Source organism: Psammomys obesus, unplaced genomic scaffold, assembly GCF_907164565.1.
Source record: "Psammomys obesus unplaced genomic scaffold, mPsaObe1.curated_primary_1811, whole genome shotgun sequence".
In the NCBI taxonomy this organism is placed as follows: Eukaryota; Metazoa; Chordata; class Mammalia; order Rodentia; family Muridae; genus Psammomys; species Psammomys obesus.
The window spans coordinates 6,614,661-6,634,271 of NW_026596091.1; the positions used below are offsets into that span (position 1 = coordinate 6,614,661).

Genomic DNA, 19,611 nt, shown 5'->3' on the forward strand with positions numbered 1-19,611 from the left:
CTCCTTTCATAATTTTCTTTTAGGCAGAGTTGTGTGTGTGCGTGTGTGTGTGTGTGTGTGTGTGTGATATTCATAAATATATACACATACATATATGCATGTATGTGTTACACACACACACACACCCCAGGCTGCCCTTGAACTCACATTTAGCTAGGGAGGACCCTGAATTTCAGATCCCCCCACCTCTCCTTCCTGAATGCTGGGATTACGGGCACATGCTACTGTACCTGGCTTTATGCAGCTCTGGCCCTGACCCGAGGGCTTTGCGAGAGCTAGGTAAGCACCCTACCACCTGCCTGCATCCCAGATGCCCCTCCTCACATACTCTAATGTCGCTTGCTCCTTCCTTACACACTAGGAAATCTGTATATGTGTGGTTTTCTTTTAGAGGCAGGAGTGCAAGCAGTAACCAATGAGGAGTCAGTGGCAGTCACTACCTGACCACTTCTTAAAAGAATACAATAGGCAAGCAACAATGGGAAGTGAAACAAACAAACAAAAAACCAAACAGCTAGGTGAGGACATAAGTAAAGACAGCCATGTTTACACATATTAAGATCCTGGGGCTGGCTTTCAAACATTTTGCCTTTGCCCCTTAAAAATACATTGCATATTAAGCTAAATTCAACCCCCCAGAGCCCATATAAAAAGCCAAGCATAGGGTGAGCCTGTGAGTCTGGCACTGGAGACATGAGGACGGGAGAATCTCTGGGATTTGCTGGCCACACAGTCTAGTTGAATCAGTTAACTCTGGGTTCAGTGAGAGACCCTGTCTCAAGAAAATAAGGTGGTGTGTGTGATTGAAAAGGCACCTGACAGGCTGGAGAGTTGGCTCAGAGGTTAAGAGCACTGGCTGTTCTACTAAAAGGTCCTGAGTTCAATTCCCAGCAACCACATGGTGGCTCAGAACCATCTATAATGAGATCCTGTGCCCTCTTCTGGCATGCAGGTGTACATGCAGGCAGAATAATGTCTAAATAATAAATAAATAAATAAATAAATAAATAAATAAATAAGCAAACAAACAAATAAATAAATCTTTAAAACAAAAGAAAGAAAAGGCACCTGACATCAACCTCAGGCCCTACACACATGCGCCTGTACTAACACACATACACACACACACACACACACACGTATCATGTGTATGTAGATACATAAATATGTGTGTGTATATATAGATATATGCATTTCATATTATAGCCCAGTCTGTATTTATATACACATGTATTGTGGATGTAGACATGTTTTTGTGGTGTGGATATGGGACCGATTCAAATTGTCCACAGCAGCAAACTCTTTGCCTGGTGCAGGCTCTGAGAGAGGCCCTTTGCCAGCTGCAAACAGTCTAAATCTGAGGACTCTGAGAGGCAATAAAGCCCAGAGCCCGGAGCAAGTTAGTGGAGCTCTGAGAAAGAAGTAGGCTGCTGGTGCGACCCCCTCCCCTCCTGATGGAAGTTGTTGCAGTTCGATGAGGAAAAGTTGGAGATCTCCTGAAACAAAGACTGGACTTTCCCCAAGGAAGCTGAGGACCCTAACCAGCAGGAAGTAGCTAAAGAGAACTCTGCCTCCTCTTCCCACTAATGTTCCATATCTCCTACCTGGTGCTGGGGTGTTGGAAAGGATTAGGGTAGAAAAGGGAGGAAGATGTATATGAAGCGTAAATAACATAAAATGATTTAAATTAAATTAAAAACTCATTAACGTGTCTACACACACATAAATGAGACCAGTTTCGGAAACCATTACTTACTCTCATAGGCAATCTATTCAGATGTTTCATTGTCTTTATTCTCTTTAATTATATGCTCCTCTGTTCCTCTCTTTTTCAAATAAAATTCCCATTGGTAAATCACTGTACTGATTTCACAGCCATGTGAGTTGTGATTTCAGAGATTGAAAAAAGAAATCACCTTGCAAAATTTGATCTACTTCATGAAATTGACTCATGCAATGTCTCATGACAAATATACCAGGAAGAACCTAGATATTTGGTCCACTCCTTTTCTGCAACATGACCCGAACTATGGCATCTCCCTCAAAATGAACACACACTTTTCACTGAATACTTTCATGACTAAACACTCACTTCCTTTTGAGACCGTTTGGTCTGTTGTGGAGAGGTAGCTCCTCAGACAACTCCTGAATCACTTAAGAGTGTTAGAAACAGCCTGTGGTCTAAGGCGAGCCCTCGGTGTTCACATGACAGGGTGTCTACTGTGCTAGGATGGCAACATGAACACAAGGAAATGTCACTGCTCCAAAACACAACGTAATCTAATGTTCCTTTTCTCAGATGAGGAAACCGAGGCCCAGAAAAGAAAGGAAGTGTAGGACTCAGTAGAGGTAATTCAGTGAGACAGTGAGGGCTCATGAACCACTTCCCCTGACTCGAGGCTAATTATTCTTTTTACAACATGACCACTTAATGAACTACAAAGTAAATGACATTTTTGGGGGGGGGGAAGCAAATCCAAAGATACTCTTAAAAACAGCGCCATTGTGGATCAAGGTTCTGAATCGCATCTGCTTATCTGGCTCCTGCACCCCCACACTGAGCACAAATACATAGATTTGGTAAAGGTTCAAGGCTCTACGGTGACCCAGGCAGTGCTCACCTTGTCCTTTACTCTTACCTGTTAGCAGCAAACTTGTTTGAAATGAAGCCACCAGGAATTTGTGTCACAATATAACCCCAGAAAAAAGATCCGTGGATAAGGCCCACCGTCTCTGGATCCCAGTTAAACTGTGCTGTCTGGAAACAAAAATCAAATAGAATTGGATATTAGCCCTCTGTCGGATGTGGGGGTGGTGAAGACCTAGTCTGTAGGCTGCCATTTTGTCCTATTGACAGTGTCCTTTGCCTTACAGAAGCTTTTCAGTTTCATGAAGCCCCATTTATTAATTGCTGATCTTAGTGCCTGAGCTATTAGTGTTCAGTTCAGGATCTACAGATTCAATGCAGTTCCCACCTAAATTCCAACACAATTTCTTTACAGACCTTGACAGAGCAATTTTCAATTTTCATATGGAAAAATAAAAAAAACCCAAGATAGCTAAAACAATGCTGTACAACAACAACAGTGAACTTCTGGACGTATCACCATCCCAGCTGTACTACAAAGCAATAGTAATAAAAACCGCCTGGTATTGGAATAAAAACAGACAGGCTGGTGAATGGAATTGAAGACCCAGAAATAAAACCACACCAATACATACACTTGAATTTTGACAAAGAAGCCAAAACTATACAGAGGGAAAAAAATGGCATCTTCAGCAAATGTACTGGTCTCATTGGAGGTCTGCGTATCGATGAATGCAAATAGATCCATATTTATCACCCTGCACAAACTTAAGTCCAAGTGGATCAAAGACCTCATCATAAACCTGGATACACTAAATCTAATAGAAGAAAAAATAGGAATAAACTTGAGTCTCAATTTTTGTTTTGTTTTTGTTTGGTTTTTGTTTTTTTTGAGATTAGGGATTCTCTGTGTGTAGCCGTGGCTGTCCTGGAATCACTCCATAGACCAGGGGGTTTAGGTTTTCCCTTTTATTTCTCTCTCTTCTCCTTTGGTTAATTTTTGGGGACAGGGTCTTGCTACATAACGTAGTTTGTCTTTGAAGTCACCATTTAGCCAAAGCAGGGCTGAACTCAGGCCTGCCCCCCTGCCTCAGTCTCCTGAGTGCTAGGATCACAGGCACAAGCCACCAGACCTAGTTTCCACACTCCTATTCTGATGCCCAACAGGATGATATAAATCATATTTTAGATCTTAATTAGATTCTCTAAGCAAAATCCTAGGAACTGGGGAGTACATGCGAGCATCGTTCTTTGGCTTTATCAAAATTGCTTTTTCATATGCTCCAAAGCAGACTCTATTGACCCGTTGTCTTCTCAGGCAACAGACAAACGCTAACAGTGTCTTGATTTGTTTCTCTGCAGGCAAGTTCTAATCAGCTAGCCTTGCTCACAACAGGCTGGAGAATACATGCTATACACATTTGAAACCCCACCAGTAGTCTTTATTTTAAATGAACTAGAGGTGTCTCTCCCTCTATCTCACCTCCTCACTCCACTACCACCCCCAAAACAAACAGGCTATCTTTCTCAGCCAGACTCAGCTGAGGCCTCAAAAGCAGACTAAAGCATCTCCATGGTGCTGTTTCCCTTCGACAGAACAATTTCTCAGAAAGAAAAGGGGAAGCCTGCATGCCAGCTAAAGACCTCTTTTTCCTGAACTGACATCACATTTCCCCAAAGCAGTCCTTGGCAGGGGACTATTCTAGGTGATGCTAACAGATGCGGCATCAAAGAGAAGACTACCATGTTGCCGGCTGAGAAAACATTACCTCCTGTGTCCCTGCCTCAGAGTCAAACAGCACTCAGAAACAGTCCAGGCTTCATGTCACACAGTATCTTCTTGTGAAACCCTGTAAGCAAGCCATGGCTTCCGAGACACCAACATGGAAAGTCTGATCTAGGCATGCATCCCAACACAGACATACAGAGAACCATCAGGTGCCCCTCTGAGAAGGCTCAGACTCTACTGCAATCAGTTCAGTGCCCATGTTTAGGCCAGTGATGCAGACAGTTATGCAGTGGTCCCTGGGGCCAAGTTTTCATTTATTCATCCCGTAATATATGAGGCCTAGGTAAAAAAACAAGCTAGATTTATGTTTCCAGTATTCACAAAATAGTGTATTCAATAACTTCAGTGCTTCCGTGTAACACACACACACGCTAGCCCAAACACCAGGATAATGATAAGACATCCATGCTAATCACACTTTACCAGGACTCTGTACATCTAGCAGTGCTCATTCCAGGATCTGTTGAGGGCTCCTGTGTGTCTGGGAACTTGGATGGGAAAAAGTCAGCTTTTTTTAAAAGCTTAATATGTAGTAATTTTTATTAAAAGTCTGCTTTCATGAAAATATTTTGCAAAACAATTTCTTGATTTGTATAATCTCTGGGGTAAAACTTGGAATAGACTGCTGTGGTGGGTTGCTTTGGTTCGCGTTTCTAGAATACTCCTTTTCCCTGGAATTATTCCTAGTCCCAGGGTAATTCAGCAAAGTTACAGTTCAGTGTTCTAATAAACCACAGAAATGTCAGCACTTTTATCTTCACTACCTCTGACTGAAATTTAGAATTTCTGCAAATATAAACATAGCTTAAAACAGGGTAAAACCGAGGATGGTGTCACATTCCACCGCTCCGGAGGCAGAGGCAGGCGGATCTCTGTGAGTTCAAGGACAGCCTGGTCTACAAAAGAGAGTCCAGGACAGCCAAGGCTACACAGAGAAACCCTGTCTCAAACAAACAAACAAAAATGTGGTAATATCAGTCCCACAACTGAAATGTGAAAGCTGGAAACATGTTCAAATTACATTATAGCTGTTGCCGTGATCTCAAACCATTGTTTACATTTCAATATTAAAATCATAGCAATTTCAGGCACTTTGCTAGATTTTGCCATCTGATGTACTAGTAAGGAAGCCCATGTTTCTATACCATGAATTTAACTTTAAGTATGTTTTTCTACATTTTAATATAACTGACTCCCTTTTTAATCCTTTGTCTATTTATACTAAGAATTTCAAACATTATCTTTGACCAAAGGTTCACCAAGTTGTTTACAAGGCTCAAGGAATGTTATAGCACACACAAAATAAGAGTGAGGGTCTCCTGTTCCTAGCACACTATGGCTTCTCTATCTGTCTGTCTGTCTGTCTGTCTGTCTGTCTGTCTGTCTCGCTTACAGTTCTTTACACACCCTTTTTCTTCAAACATTTTTCTTCCTAAACCACCAAATCTCTGCCTGGTTCAGTCGTCTCTTTCTCCAGAAAGTCACAATACCAAAACTGTGGTATGCACACTCCTCGGGAAGCCTGAGAATTTGGAACAGCCATACCGACACAGCAGCTGGCACACCATACTGTCACTTATGTTATACGTCTCCTGGAGTTCAAGGCCCCAGTTAGTGTTAGTCAGCATTCCAGCCCTGTCACCATGTCCAGGACTCAGAATGAGGTTGTCACTCTATGTGTTTGTTACATCAAATAGTGAGTTGCTCTGTTTGCTTTTACACAACCATATCTCTCTCCCTCCTTCCCTCTCTCTCTCTCTCTCTCTCTTTCTCTCTCTCTCACACACACACACACCCTCTTGCTGCAGCTCCATACTCACCTGAATTTCTGGTTTCCCATCCACATACACAGTACTGTTGTTAACCATTTCCACAATGGCCACTCCAAGGTTGCACCGAATCCCAAAGGAAATGCAGAATCCCAGCCCACTCATGACAGCGATGATATAGCGCTTGGGGATGCCACAGCAGCTGCAGTCACAGGTGGGGAGGCGTGCCCTGGATGTCTGCACAGGCCTTCCCTCTTCATCCAGCTCAATGCTAGCTTCCTCTTCGTTAGTCCCATCAATTTTTCTACATCACAAAAAGAATGGACAGAGAATAGAAGCCAGAATTTGAGGTGAGGGAAAATACACAAAGTAAAAATAAAAATGGTGCCAAGAAACAAAGAGAGAAAAGCTGACAGAAGAGTGCAGCTTGTATTTTAAACATTATCATTTTCATCATCATCATCAACAAAGTACAGAATAATGGCTAAAATGACTAATGCTCTGAACATTGTGTTGGACTTCCATGGGCACTAAGTCGTTCAGATCTGTTGGGTTCGGCCGTGTACACGTGAGGGCAGGAGGTTGGTATGTGAGGACAAGAGGGTCTCAAGGGTAAGCCTGAACAGCACAGCAAGTCTAATTGCAGCCTGGGCTGCAGAGTGAAGGCCTTACAGAACAAGGGAGGAAGGTTCTTAAATTTCATGGAAACCCAGTGAGGTGCAGTCAGTACCCTGGTGCCTTTCATTTGAGGAGGTGTGCAAAGCCAGATTCGGAGTCTGTGTCCTTAACAATGCACCATTCTGAGTTCCTGCTGAAAGAGAAATGGGACAGCCACATGGATGGCCCACACACATGTTCCTCTAAAATAAGCCTTTGTTTTAGATCCACTTGAAGCTTGCTAAGGTCTTATGCAGGGACAAAAAAAAAAAAAACAGATGCAGATTATTTTCATTGACTTCTATAGGTTCATGTGATGGTGTGGCTTCTAATTAATTACCTTCTTCCAAAGCAATAAAGCAATTGAGCAAACTGAATATGATCAATTATGAAAGAGCTCAGTCGGCAAAGCACTTGCCATACAAGCATGAGGACCTGAGTGTGGCTCCCCTGCATCCGTGCAAACTTAGGGCGCTGTAGAGCTTGTCTGCAACCCTAGTGCCGATGAAGGAGGTAAAGGCAACCGAGACAGACTGATGACCACCAGCTTCAGAAAGACTATCCCAAAAATGAGGAGGAGGGAAGACAGGAAACTCCAGAAGAAACAAGCGCCTGCCAGGCAACACTGAAGATCTCAGTTCAACTCCCAAATCCCTCAGTAGAAGGAGAGAACCAACTCTTAAAAGTTGTCCCCTTACCTTAACAGGCACACAGTGGCAAGCACATGCGCACACACTCAAACACAGACACGTGTGCTCATGCACACATACACACACTAACAATAATAAATCAACAAAACAAAGAATAAAATGGATAGAGATTGAAGAATCCACTCAAAATTGACCTCTGACCTACACTCCCACCCATATATACACACAAATATACACTGCCACAAACACACAAATATGTACACACACATACAACACAAGAAAAGAGTTTTTCTATCCCATGATACTGTAATCCTTTGGAATACGATTCTGTTTTCACAAATATTAAATTAACATAAGTCGTTCACATAATTATTAACAAAATAGTTAATTTCTAAAACAAAATAGTTTCCCTTCCCCATGAACTCATACAGAAGATAATTTTGTCAGCTGCTTTTGATAAGATTTGAAATGCATCTGCGGAGAAATAAACAATCCTGAGATTCCAATCAGCACCGCAGACATTTACTAAGCACGAACTACGTGGCAGGTCTGTGCTGGGGGTGAAGAACAGGGATGAATGGGCCTGTTCTCCTCTCCTCTGCAGCACCGATGCTGTAGGGGACGAAGACGCACACATGGGTTACGACCATCGCCGGACAATGCGGTGAACTCTCTGCCCGACACGGCTCCCTTCCCTCTCTGCCCACACATGGCGTATGGTCTGGATGCTCACGCAAACACGCTCTACTACCTCCTCAGCTCCTCTCGACATGTGTCTCTTGTGTCTAGTTCTATCTTACGGTCCGCTTCCTGGAAGACTCAGCTCAACTCAAGCGTCCTCTTATACACGATGCCTGCTGAGACATCCTGAAACTTCCCCGAGGAAACACACAGCACAAGGGGGGGGGGGGAGAAGCACGGGAATAATTTTAAAAGGTTACACTCCCCAACTGAAGAATGGGGGGACTCTCTGAGCTGCTTGATCTGAAGCCACTTCCTCATAACAGAGGCAGAGACTGAGTGCATGGAACAATGAGAAGGACATTGGGCACTGGGTCCGGTCTCCCTTCTGAAGAGTGACAGCTGAGCCACCACTTTAAGAGAGCACAGGGTCAGAAGCAAACTCGGATCTGGATCCGAGAGCGACCTCCTGGGTGTGAGCCATTCGCTCAGCATGGTTGGAGGCAGGGAGACATCACACTGATAAAGGTTTCATTTTTAACAGGGAAGGGATAAACATCTGATTGATTTGTTTCAAAAGTATTTACATGGTAGGAGGGTGTAGTATGTGAAAAAGCCCTTGTCTGGTGTATATATAAGGCCTGGGGTTTCTAAACACAACAATAACAAGATAACAATGATAAAATTAAAGCCTAAATTATGCCAGACCTAGTGAAACATGCCTTTAAACCCAGGACTCCGGGGACAGCAACAGGTGGATCTCAGTGAGCTCAGGGCCAGCCTGATCTTCATGGTGAGTTCCCAGAGAGCAAGAGCTACATAGCATGACCTAACGCAAAATAAAATACATAAGCTACTGGGCTTCTCCTGTGGTTTGTTGTTGGTTTAGTGGGGTGTTTTATGTTTGCAGGCTCAAAGAGAAAGACTGAAAGACAAAGCCTACTTCAGACAGCGAGACACCCTAGGTGTGATGGCTGGCTGTGTGCCTTCAGGCAGGTGCTATGGCTGTTCTGAATCTCCCATTTCTTCACTGTATAATAAACATAGTATGTCACAGAGCCATTAAGATAGTATGCTACAGAGAGTAAGCTATTCCAGCCAGCAGAGGCGTGAGCACTGACTACCTGATAGGCTCTAAGCCATCCTTGGCCTTTCCTGCGTTCTCTGGTTTCTGTCTGCTTTGTTTGTTTTGTGCTAAGCTCATTCCCTGCATCTCCTGCCACTGTAAGACTTTACATTCTTCTGTCCAAATGCTTATCACATCGAGTTAGAGACTTTTCGAGCATAGGGGTGTCATGCATGTGTGCATGAATGAATGAAGACCTACCCACCTGGTGGGCTGTGGGCACGCAGAGGGCAGAAGCCCTCTCCTTGTCTTTGTCCCCAGTGCTTACCACAGTTTGTGGAGACAATGAACTCTCACTCAACTGAGTGGAATTGGGGGCTAGCCCACACATCCTGCCAGACTTGCAGCCCTTAGAGATGAGGTGAGAATCTATCAGCCATACCCTCAAATAATCTCCATAGAAAGGATGGAGAGCACACTTGAGCAAGAATAAGGGTGAAAGAAGAATTCCTTTCTTAAAAAATAAGAGGGCTTTAATTACCCATAAAAGCTGTTTATATCACACAGGTTTCTCTCCATGTTTGCCTATGGTTCTTCTTTTAGGTTGGAGAATCTTCCTTCTTTCCAGAGTGACAGCCAGCATTGTTGCTTTTTCAAATATAGAAAACTGCAGACTGTGGGCTGGGGCCCTTCACACAAGGTGGTCCCTCCCATTGTTCTCGTGTACAATTTTCTAGTAAGCATCTAAGCCCCAGGGTCTGACTGCTCAAGCTTCTCCAAGCAGCCTTCAAGCATTTTCAGAATGTTTAACTTCTCAGTGACTCTAAATGTTCTGTGGACTATGGAGAGGTTTCTCATTTGGGAAAAAAAAACCAAGCTCAAGACAGTCATGCACAGTGAAACAAAACACACAGATTTCTTTATGAGTGTTTCAATTCTGCTCACTTGCCAGCTTTGTGCACGTATTTATAGTATATATTCCAAGTATATATATGGGGTATGTCTTGAATTAATGGATAATATATATATATATATATAGATGGGGGAGCATATATATATATATATATATATATATTGGTTGTAAAATGTGCTCTACAGACTCATATGTTAGAACACTCAGTCCCAGTATGTTGGTGCTGCTTGGGGAAGGTGAGGAATCTTCAGTTGCAGTAAGAGGCTCACCAGGTGGGCTAAGCTTTGAGGTTATACCTGGCCCTGCTTCCTGACCATCTCTGCCTCCTGATCTATCCAGATGTGAGCCACAGCCTTGCACTGGGACCCCCACAGCCACAATCCTCGTTAGCTGCCATGGCTTCTCTACCATGCACCTTCCAGCCAGGAGCCCAAACAGACCTCTCCTCCCTTTAAATTGATTATTGATAGGTATTTGGATCCAATTGGCCATATACCTAAAAATAAAGCTTCCCAAAGTGCCCACAGTGGAAGAGATGGTCAGTGCTTTTAACTTTCTCCTTTCTGAATAGCCAGCCACTCAATGAACGTATGGGAAAACAAACAAACAAACAAACACTAACAACAAGACCAGTTTTGAGGTAAACATGATTCTGTAAGAAGGCAAATAAACACAGTTTGTAGAACAGTGATGACAAAATACCACAGACAGGGAAGCTTAAACACGTGTGTTTTGTCAACAGCTCTGGAAGCTTCAAGTCCAAGCTCAGGTTTTGGCTAGTTGGTTTCTTGTTGTGCTTCTGCTCTTAGCTTGCAGGGGGACATCTTCCCCTGGTGTCCTCACACCAGTGGTTCTCAACCTGTAGGGCACAACCTCTCTGGGAGTCGAATGACCCTTTCACAGGGTCGCCTAAGACCATCAGAAATTATGGATGTTTACATTAAGATTCGTAAGGGTAGCAAAATTACAGTAATAAAATAGCAACAAAAATAATTGTATGGTGGGGGGGGGGTCACCACAACAGGAGGAACTGCATTAGAGGGTCTCAGCATTAGGGAGGTTGAGAACCACTGTTCTACACCCTCGCTGTCTCTTTCATGTCTCTAAATGTCTCCTTACAAGGACACCAATCCTGTACAGTCTTATTGGAGTAGGATCCACCAGCATCCAGCAACTGCAGAGATGTTGGGGTCAGACTGTGCTGTTCTCCTGCCCTGTCTTTCGAACAGAGTTGCTCTTTTCTGCCCAGTATGAGTTTTTGTCTTTGTGATGTCATCATTGTCTTTAATCCTAAGCTTTAGGTCACTGGTGATACGTCAAGTTCTACAGCCACATCTGGCCTGCATGATGAGCATGTGGACAATATTTTTGGAATCTGAACCAACTGCCAGAGTTTAAAAATCATAAGTAGATCCGGAAACACGCCGAGTTTTGTCTTATTTTGAAAATTTTGAATTAAGCCCATAGTCTCTCCTGGCTGCTAATGAGCCCATTTGCCGCGGTGCCCATCATTCCTTATCGCCACACTACATTTTTTACTTATAGTTAAAACTCAAAGGAAAAAAAAGATAGTATATTTTTGGCCCACATCGCCATCAAATATAGGAAAATTCTAGTAAACAAAAATTCAGTAAACAAATGTCATCCATAGCTGCCCAGTGTCTTAACTGCCTCTTGAGATTCTGATCTTGCCTGAACAGCAGAGAAAAATGCTTTTCCTAGAGCCTTGGGTAGTGCACAGATGGCACAGTGCACAGGTAAATTCTTCGGCATCAGAAGCACCTGAGTGAGATTTAGATGAGGAGGAAAGGAACAAGCGGATGGCACAGGCAGGAGGAAGGACAGGTCGTGGTTGTGCAATGGAGAAGCAGCTGCAGCTCTGTGGTCACAGTCAGAGGACTCCAAAGCAAACCATAATTGGTCAAAACAGTTACAGGGAAAGAGGTAATGATGTCCCATCTAGACCAATCTAGAGGCAGCATATAGGATTTTCTCCATTGCTTTTCTTCTTCAGATAGAATGCCCAGGCTTGGCCCTGTTTTCCGAACTTCCTGTCCACGTCATCAAAGATGGATACGCTCTCTCCATCTGTTGATTGTAATGAAGCCCTTTGAGTGCTGTAGTATGCTGAGAGCAGCGGAGAGTGTGTCTCTGTGTTAATACATTGAGTATGTCTATGCCCAAAAGCAAAACATGACCTGCTACAGGGTCTTTATGTGGTACGACTAGAACAAGCACTTAAAGAATCTGGCTATTATACGTATGTATGGGAGAATTTGGAAAAATATAAAAAAGAATCTCTAGACCAGAAAAACCAATCCAGGGACAGTGGCCTATACCTATAATAAAACTACTCAAAAGACTAGGGTAGGAGGACTGAGCCACAGCTAGGAGTTTGAGACCGAGAGATTGGGGGAGGGGGGCCGTCAGGTCCTGTCAGTTGAATCTATCACCCCAGCTACACAGAAGACTGAGGTTGCAGCCAGCCTGACTGCTTAACCTTGTCTCAGAAGCAAAGCAACAACAAATTTCCAGGACTGGTGCATAGCCCTAGAGCAGAGCCTACGTGTCACAAGAACAAGGCCCTGGGTTCATTTGCTATGAAGAGGAAGAAGAGGAAGAAAGGGAGGTAAGAGGAATGAGGGAGCAAAAGGTGGAAAGTGGAAAGATCAGGGAGGGAGGTGGTTGGAGAAGAATGGAGAGAGGGTAGGCGGAAAGGAAATAGTGGGAAGAGATAGTGGAGAAAGAGGGAGAGGAAAAGAGGGGATGGGAGAGAAGAAATTAAGAAACAGGAACAAAGAACTGGAGTAGAAGGAAAAAAAGGAAGGAGAAGGAAGAAGGGGAAAGGAAAGAAAAATGAGGAAAAGGAAGGGGCGGGGCAAGGAAAAGGAGTGAAGGAGCAGGAGAGGAGAAGAAAGTAAGAGGAGGAAGAAGAGAGGTGGGAGAAAAGGAAAATCTCTTTCGTAGCTATGAAAAGAGGCCTGAGAGTTCAAATCTTAAAGGTTCACATCTGGACCCTGCTTCCTGAGGCACATCCTAGGAAGCCAACCCAAACGGTGAGCTCTTATGAGACTATATGATGATTCATTTTCAGAGACCTTTGGGAACTTCTGTAGGATAGAGCAGCAGTCTATTATGACAAACAGATAACATGTTTTGTAGAGCTCATTAGCAAGAAATGGCAGTTACTCTGGATGCCTCATAAAATACATGTCCTTCTGAGTATGACAAATAAATGCTTCAATGATTTAAAGGTGTATACACACACACACACACACACACACACACACACACACACTTGCTCTAGGTTTGAGGCATTCCAGTACACTCCCTCTCAAGTAAAGGAAAAACTGCTGTACTTTGTATTTTCTATTTAAGGATGTAAAATGCCTTTGAGCTTTGGAGACATTGTATTGCACACCAGGGAATATTGTTCTGCCATATTTATTCCATGCTACAAACTATACACTGAAAACTGTTAGTTTTAAGTAAAAACCAAAAGCAAGAAAGTGCCTGCAACTTACCCAGGATGCACTAAGAGCCATCTCACAGCTAGGGCCATATTATCTAACATATCTATGGTTCCATAAGAGGGAAAGTACCATATGGGCTTTCTAACAAAAGGTCAAAGAAAGACAGCATGTTCTCTAGAATGAAGCCATGCCTCTCTCGTAGGTTAGGCCCAGCTTCTGGCATGCAGCCAAGCTGAGGAAAGGTGGAACACCTCATCACAGAGCATCAAGAGACCATGTAGCCAAAATTACCTCTCATGCGCTGGTACAATCAAAGCTATGAAAGTATAATGTGGGGGAGCTGGGGAGATGGTGGGGTCGTTTGAATGAGAAAGGCTCCCATAGGCTCAGATGTTTACATGCTTAGTCAGCAGTTGGTACAACTATTTGGGAAGGATTGGGAGGTATGTTCTTATTGGAGGAGGTATGTCACTGAGGTGGGCTTTGAGGCTTTACAGGCCCACACCAGGCCTAGGCTCTCTCAGTCCCCTGCCTGCTGCTGGCAGATCAGCTTGGAAAGCCCTCAGCTACTGCTCCAGGGCCAGGCCTGTCTGCATCCCAGCATGACAGTCATTGACTAACCCATTGAAGCTATAAGCAAGCCCCCATTTAACTGCTTTCTTTTGTAAGAGCTGCCTTGGTTATAGTGTCTCTTCATAGCAATAGAACAGTGACTAAGACAGAGGGGAGAAATGTGTAAATCTGAGGAAAAAATACTTGGCACCCAGACCCCTACTGAGGCATTCCCTGGTGCTGTTTGGACTGAAAATGGGTAGGTTCATTAACTATGGCCAAGGAAGGACATAGAAACCTGGTGTCAGATCCCTGAGGGCTGAGGGTCAGAGTCAGCTTCCCAGAGTAGACCACAGAGGTCAAAGAATTCAACATGATTGAGAGGAGAGGCCAGTTATGATGGTGGGAGCTAGCGTTTGTTCTGATAACCTCTCTGAAAGACTCCTCAGGGATTAGGAGTATGGAGCCAGAGAGCAGACAAACCTGAATGCAGTGATCTTCCTGAGAGAACCAAGCAGATGGGAGGCATGTTATGGTTAGCTGCTGAGCGCTTCCGTGGATGCACAGGCCACCAGATCTGCAGTATAGCCACGTACTTTTTTTCAGGGCTGCTAGATCACAGCTCCTTCCCTCTGAAAGTTGCCCACAGACAGGAGGCCTCCACACCTGCTGGGGCAACCCAGCCACTGACAGAATAACACAGCAATATACAAGGCTGGTTCCTCCATGCTGGTTTCAGTCCCAAGCCTCTGCTGCCCATTGCCTGAGACTAAGCTTCACTCAATACTCTCTCTATTCCTCCCCCATGTCACTTCTGCCACCATATTTTTATGGGCAGGTTCTCTTCCTATGAATTATAGTTCAGGCTCACCCAAACTCCCTGACTCCCATTCTGCTTTTAGAGAACCCTGCTTAACAGAAGCAGAATAAGACAAAGCAAGAGGCACGGGGAAGTGGATGGGAGGTAAGCCACCAGGGCAGCTCTTCCTGGGAACAAGCCCTATGAAAGCCAGGCAGAAGAGTTTTTTGGGAGTTCCAGTAAGGGCCAGGAGGTCTGTATAGTACAGAGTGGACTGACAAGACATTAAAGAAGAACTTTGTGGGATGTTTGAGCATGGATGGAGTATAGTCTGACATGGCTTAATAGCCATGGCTGGTGTCACCATGTAATTTGAAATCCAGGCTATGATACCTATAAGCTCTGTGCCCTTAGACAAGTTACTGAACCTCTCTGTGCCTTGATTTCTTCATCTGTAAAACTGCAGTGGTAATAGTCTTTTCTTCGTGGGGTTTTTAATAATATTAAATAAATTACGACATCTGAAATAGGAATGCATTTTCCGTAGCTATTATAGTGCTATGGATGAACAGTTATGGGATGCCCTCATTGTCACTGGATCCCTCCAGCTCAGGACAGTGTGCTTCCTCATTGTCACTGGAACTGAACAAATTTGCATGCTAATTTTGGGACATTCATCCCAAGTTCAACTATATATGTGTCAACTGTCAGGCTAAGGCTCCACTGTAAGTGTGGGCATCTTCGTTTACTCCACACTTCTTCTAAACTCTCATCAAGCCTTCAGATGAGCTGCTTCAGTTCAGCTGCTTCTTGCCAGAAACCATTCTCTAGGAAGGCTAACAATGCCTGACTGTAATCAACCCCATGCGTGAAGTCTCAAAGGCTTCCCTGCCTGGCAGCCACACTCCTGACCAGGAGAAGCAGTCCATGATTGAAAAAACATCTCAAGAATTCAAATTAAGAAGGCACTCTTGGTCCTAAACATTATGATGGGACTCTGCCTGTAACTCCCTACACTTGCAGGGTTAAAAGCAGGGCTTCCCTCTTAATGCCCAAGTAAATAGAAAATAGCTCACGCACTGTTTTATTGTTAAGCTTGGATTCTATTGCCTGGCTTTATGTGAAAAACCACAAGATAAGGAAGAAATGCCCTTTGTATGCTGAGCTCCCGGAGGGACACTTGGCATATAATTGCATAGGCTGTGGCAGTGGGTAATTCTGACATAAAGCTCACTAGTACTGAGGATCACGTAGTATTTTTCCTTCCTCTCCTGGCCAGCAATTTCCACCTAAGGTCCAGAGATAAACACACTGAGTCTTCAATTTCATTTATTTGCTTATTCTGAATTATGTCACATTCACTTACTTATTCCTATTATGTCAGCAATGACACTGTCTGGCAATTGTTTAGTGTGCTCTCCACCAGCGTCGGGCTAGCTGTTCTATGGTACAATCCTCCAGGCACTGGTCAAAGAGCCCCAGACGCACAATTGCATTTCAAGCTGTGACTGTGTGACTTGGAAGTTAGTAATTCAGTCATGAACCTGAGCCAGCTGGCTTGGTAAACAAAGATCTCGTTATGCAAATTATCCAGCCAAACTGTAGCAACCACTCTTAGGATTGACATTTCCTATTTTCAAAAATGATAGTTTCCAAAAACTCTATCAAGTGGAAGATTGTTTACACTTAAATACATTCAAAGTAGGATGGGAAACAACCTCCCCTTCTTTTTGATGAAGTCCAGTGTATAATAATTGAGGACAGAATCTGACCATATTTCACTCATGGGAAGAATGGAATCATGAGAGGGATGGATGGGTAACTACTTAATTGAGATTCAAAGTCATCTTATCTGATGACTAAGGACTTTTTGTCAAGTCTTCATAGGCTAGGCATAGGGTGCAATGGCCATGATGACTCAGGTCCAAAGCCGGGATTTTCGCTCCTGACTTTTCCTTGTTATCCCTTGGATAAGCCAATGACACTGGTGCGCTTTCCTTTTGCATTTATAATCAAGTGAGTGCCACCACAATAAGATGCTGCCTGGAGAGGGATCAGCAGGAGGACGAAACACTCATTTTAAAATATTATAATCATTTTCTATATTTGGCTGGCCTATGTGCTATCACTGAGATGAGTTTTCATCTGCACATGCTGATCTCCGGCATCTCAGAGGGAAGCCTTTTTGTTTTTAATTAACAAAGTAAGAAGGTTGCTAACTCCATCCTCTTATGGGATGAACCCTGATCAGCAGAGAGACAATGAAAAACTTAGCACCAAGAGGAACATATGCCATAAAAACAAGAGAAACAAGAGACAGAAAGATTCTCGGACATCATCTTGATTACCTAGAAGTAATCAGGTAGAAGTGGCCTTTTAAACACCAAAGCTTTGAAATTTGTGTTTAAAAAAGAAAAAAAAAAAGCTAAAAGAAGAAGCCAAATGTCTTTCTTCACAATAGCATTAAAAATAATTATCCAAAACACACAAAAAATATAGCAAGGATAGTATTCACATTTCCTATATCAGAGAAATAAAAGAATCATGTTATCTTGCACATAATGACTACTGAGTAATTCATCCACAAAACCTGAGAAGACATTGACTATTGAACAAATTAAAATGTGACATTAAGTGTGACAAATTAAAATGTGTCATTCGTACATAGCAAATACTGCTGCTACTAGTAATGTATTTTAGATTAAAATATTTTTCCTCATGGACTAGCCATCTCTTTGAATTCATTGAGTCTTTGAATTTTCCCACTGCCACTATATAAGATTTCTGTCTTAAAGAATACTAATGCTTAAGTTACCATCTTCGAACTGCCTTGCAACCACTCTTGTTTTTAAGAATGATATGAAGAGACATTTATATATTTTGGGTTTAAAACTAAAAAAGAAATACTACTGCAAATATCTGATTATCATTTATAGTGAAAAATCTCAAGTTATTTCAGCTCAAAGCACAACTACATCATTACTACTGAATCAGCATGGAATTCTGCCTCCAAAATTCCTTTTGATCCCATGACAAGCAGCCCACGTACAATAATCCCACCAGCTGTGGGTGCTAGCGCTAAGTGAGAAACAGAGTGCTTGCCTGGGTACTTCCCTAGCTTGAACCAACTCTTCCACCCCATCCTAGTGCTGAGGATTGAACCCTAGATCTTGTGCTTGCTAGGCGAGACGCGATACTTTCGATGCGTCTTTTTTGTCTCCAGACATAAACTTGGCTCTAGAAGAGGCTTCAGAAACCATCTAATCTGACCCATCCCCTCCCCATAAACACGCGGAAATATCTCAGACGTTGGCAATATGAAACTACTAAGAAATTAGCCTAAAGTTTGAGTTCAGAGTTTACCTTTGTAAGATCCTCAGCGAATCTGCTACGGCATTCTTCACTCCCTCCTTCCCAGGTTTCAGAATGTTTTCTTTGAAGGTATCAAATGCTTTAAACGGCATTTTGAATCGGGGCGAGGGGTACCTCCGAAGAGCCCTTAGCAGGCAGCCTCAAAAGCTCTCATCCTCTCTGCTCTCCAGCCCAGGCACTGCATTTGCCCTTGGGGAACACTTGAGATTCAGTTCTCATGGAGGGAACTACTTAAAATCGGAAAGGCGCTGAGCCCCAGCTCAGGTGTTCCAAGAAGAGAAAACCCTCTCCTCTCGCACCAGAATCAGCAAGTCTCAGTGACGGATTGCTGGTTGGTCAGGAATCCAGCCCCTTGCAAAAGCTGAGCAGCAGCTTGTGGCGGTTGCCTCCCGCAGCCAGGCTCAGGGTGAGCAGTCTCCCTGGCCGCAGCTGGAGAAGCTGAAGTGAGCTCCAGTGCAGGAGGGTCCCGAGAGCAGCAGCCGCCAGGGGCCAGCTCCAGCCCCTCCTGCCTCCTTCAGCCTACAGGAGGTACTGTCAGCTCGCCCCACTCTCCCCGTTCTGGTGATCCTACAGAAACCAGTGCAACACCTGCCCCTCTGCAGCGTGGGCTTATTAGCAGGCTCTCAGCCAGGGCAGGAGCGCGGAGTGAAGTTCATGAAACATTTACACGACTGCCTTTCCAAGGTCCAGCCTTGCAGGCGGGCTCTCGGCCACCATGCCATGCCTTTTAGTCCCTTCAGGGTAACTGGGGGACCGGGGGGGGGGGGGGGGGTTCAGCTGGGCACAAGCGAAGATGTTCTCGGGACAGCACACTTCACATGTTCCCCAGGCAACAACATCCAGAAGGAACGACAGACAGATGCCTTTAGGACTAAGCAAGGACGTCTGAGCTTGCCCTACCACCTGCTCTAAGCTCCTCGCTGCCTGTCCTCAAGCAAAAGCTTCATCGCGGGACCTGAAACTTCTCCGGGGACCCTAACCATTGTTTCCTTTCCCTCTGGTCTCCATAGCAACACTAGCCTGAGCTCAGCAAGCTCCTCCTTGCTTCTAACTTTCCTCAAGTGAGTCCCCTTGCCTGGGGTTACCCTTCCTCACCCCTTCACCTACACAGCCTCTGGAGATCCCTGTCTCACAAAGGCAACATTTCAAATCCTCAGGCTGGGAGAGCCAGCCCCCTCCCCAGCCACCAAATTGCCTGGACCTGGATGAGAATGGGTGTGGCCTAACATGCTGGACCAGTGTGGAAACAGCCAGTTGCGTCCACATTACAGGCTTCAGGAAGAAATGCCACCCTGAGGAACCT

The 19,611-nt window shown here is 44.1% G+C and overlaps 1 protein-coding gene across 1 annotated transcript in view; it reads right to left on the minus strand.

The window, feature by feature from the left end:
* The window catches only part of Slc17a8 (solute carrier family 17 member 8), a 40,248-nt gene extending 21,353 nt beyond the window's left edge, over positions 1–18,895 (minus strand). The window contains exons 1-3 of the mRNA XM_055627873.1: positions 18,300–18,895; positions 6,197–6,449; positions 2,640–2,758 (exon numbers count right to left, since the gene is read on the minus strand). Of these exons, the coding sequence (XP_055483848.1) occupies positions 2,640–2,758; positions 6,197–6,449; positions 18,300–18,400 (473 nt within the window). The 5' untranslated portion in view covers positions 18,401–18,895. The remainder of the gene's footprint in view (positions 1–2,639; positions 2,759–6,196; positions 6,450–18,299) is intronic.
* Between the last annotated feature and the right edge of the window lie 716 nt (positions 18,896–19,611).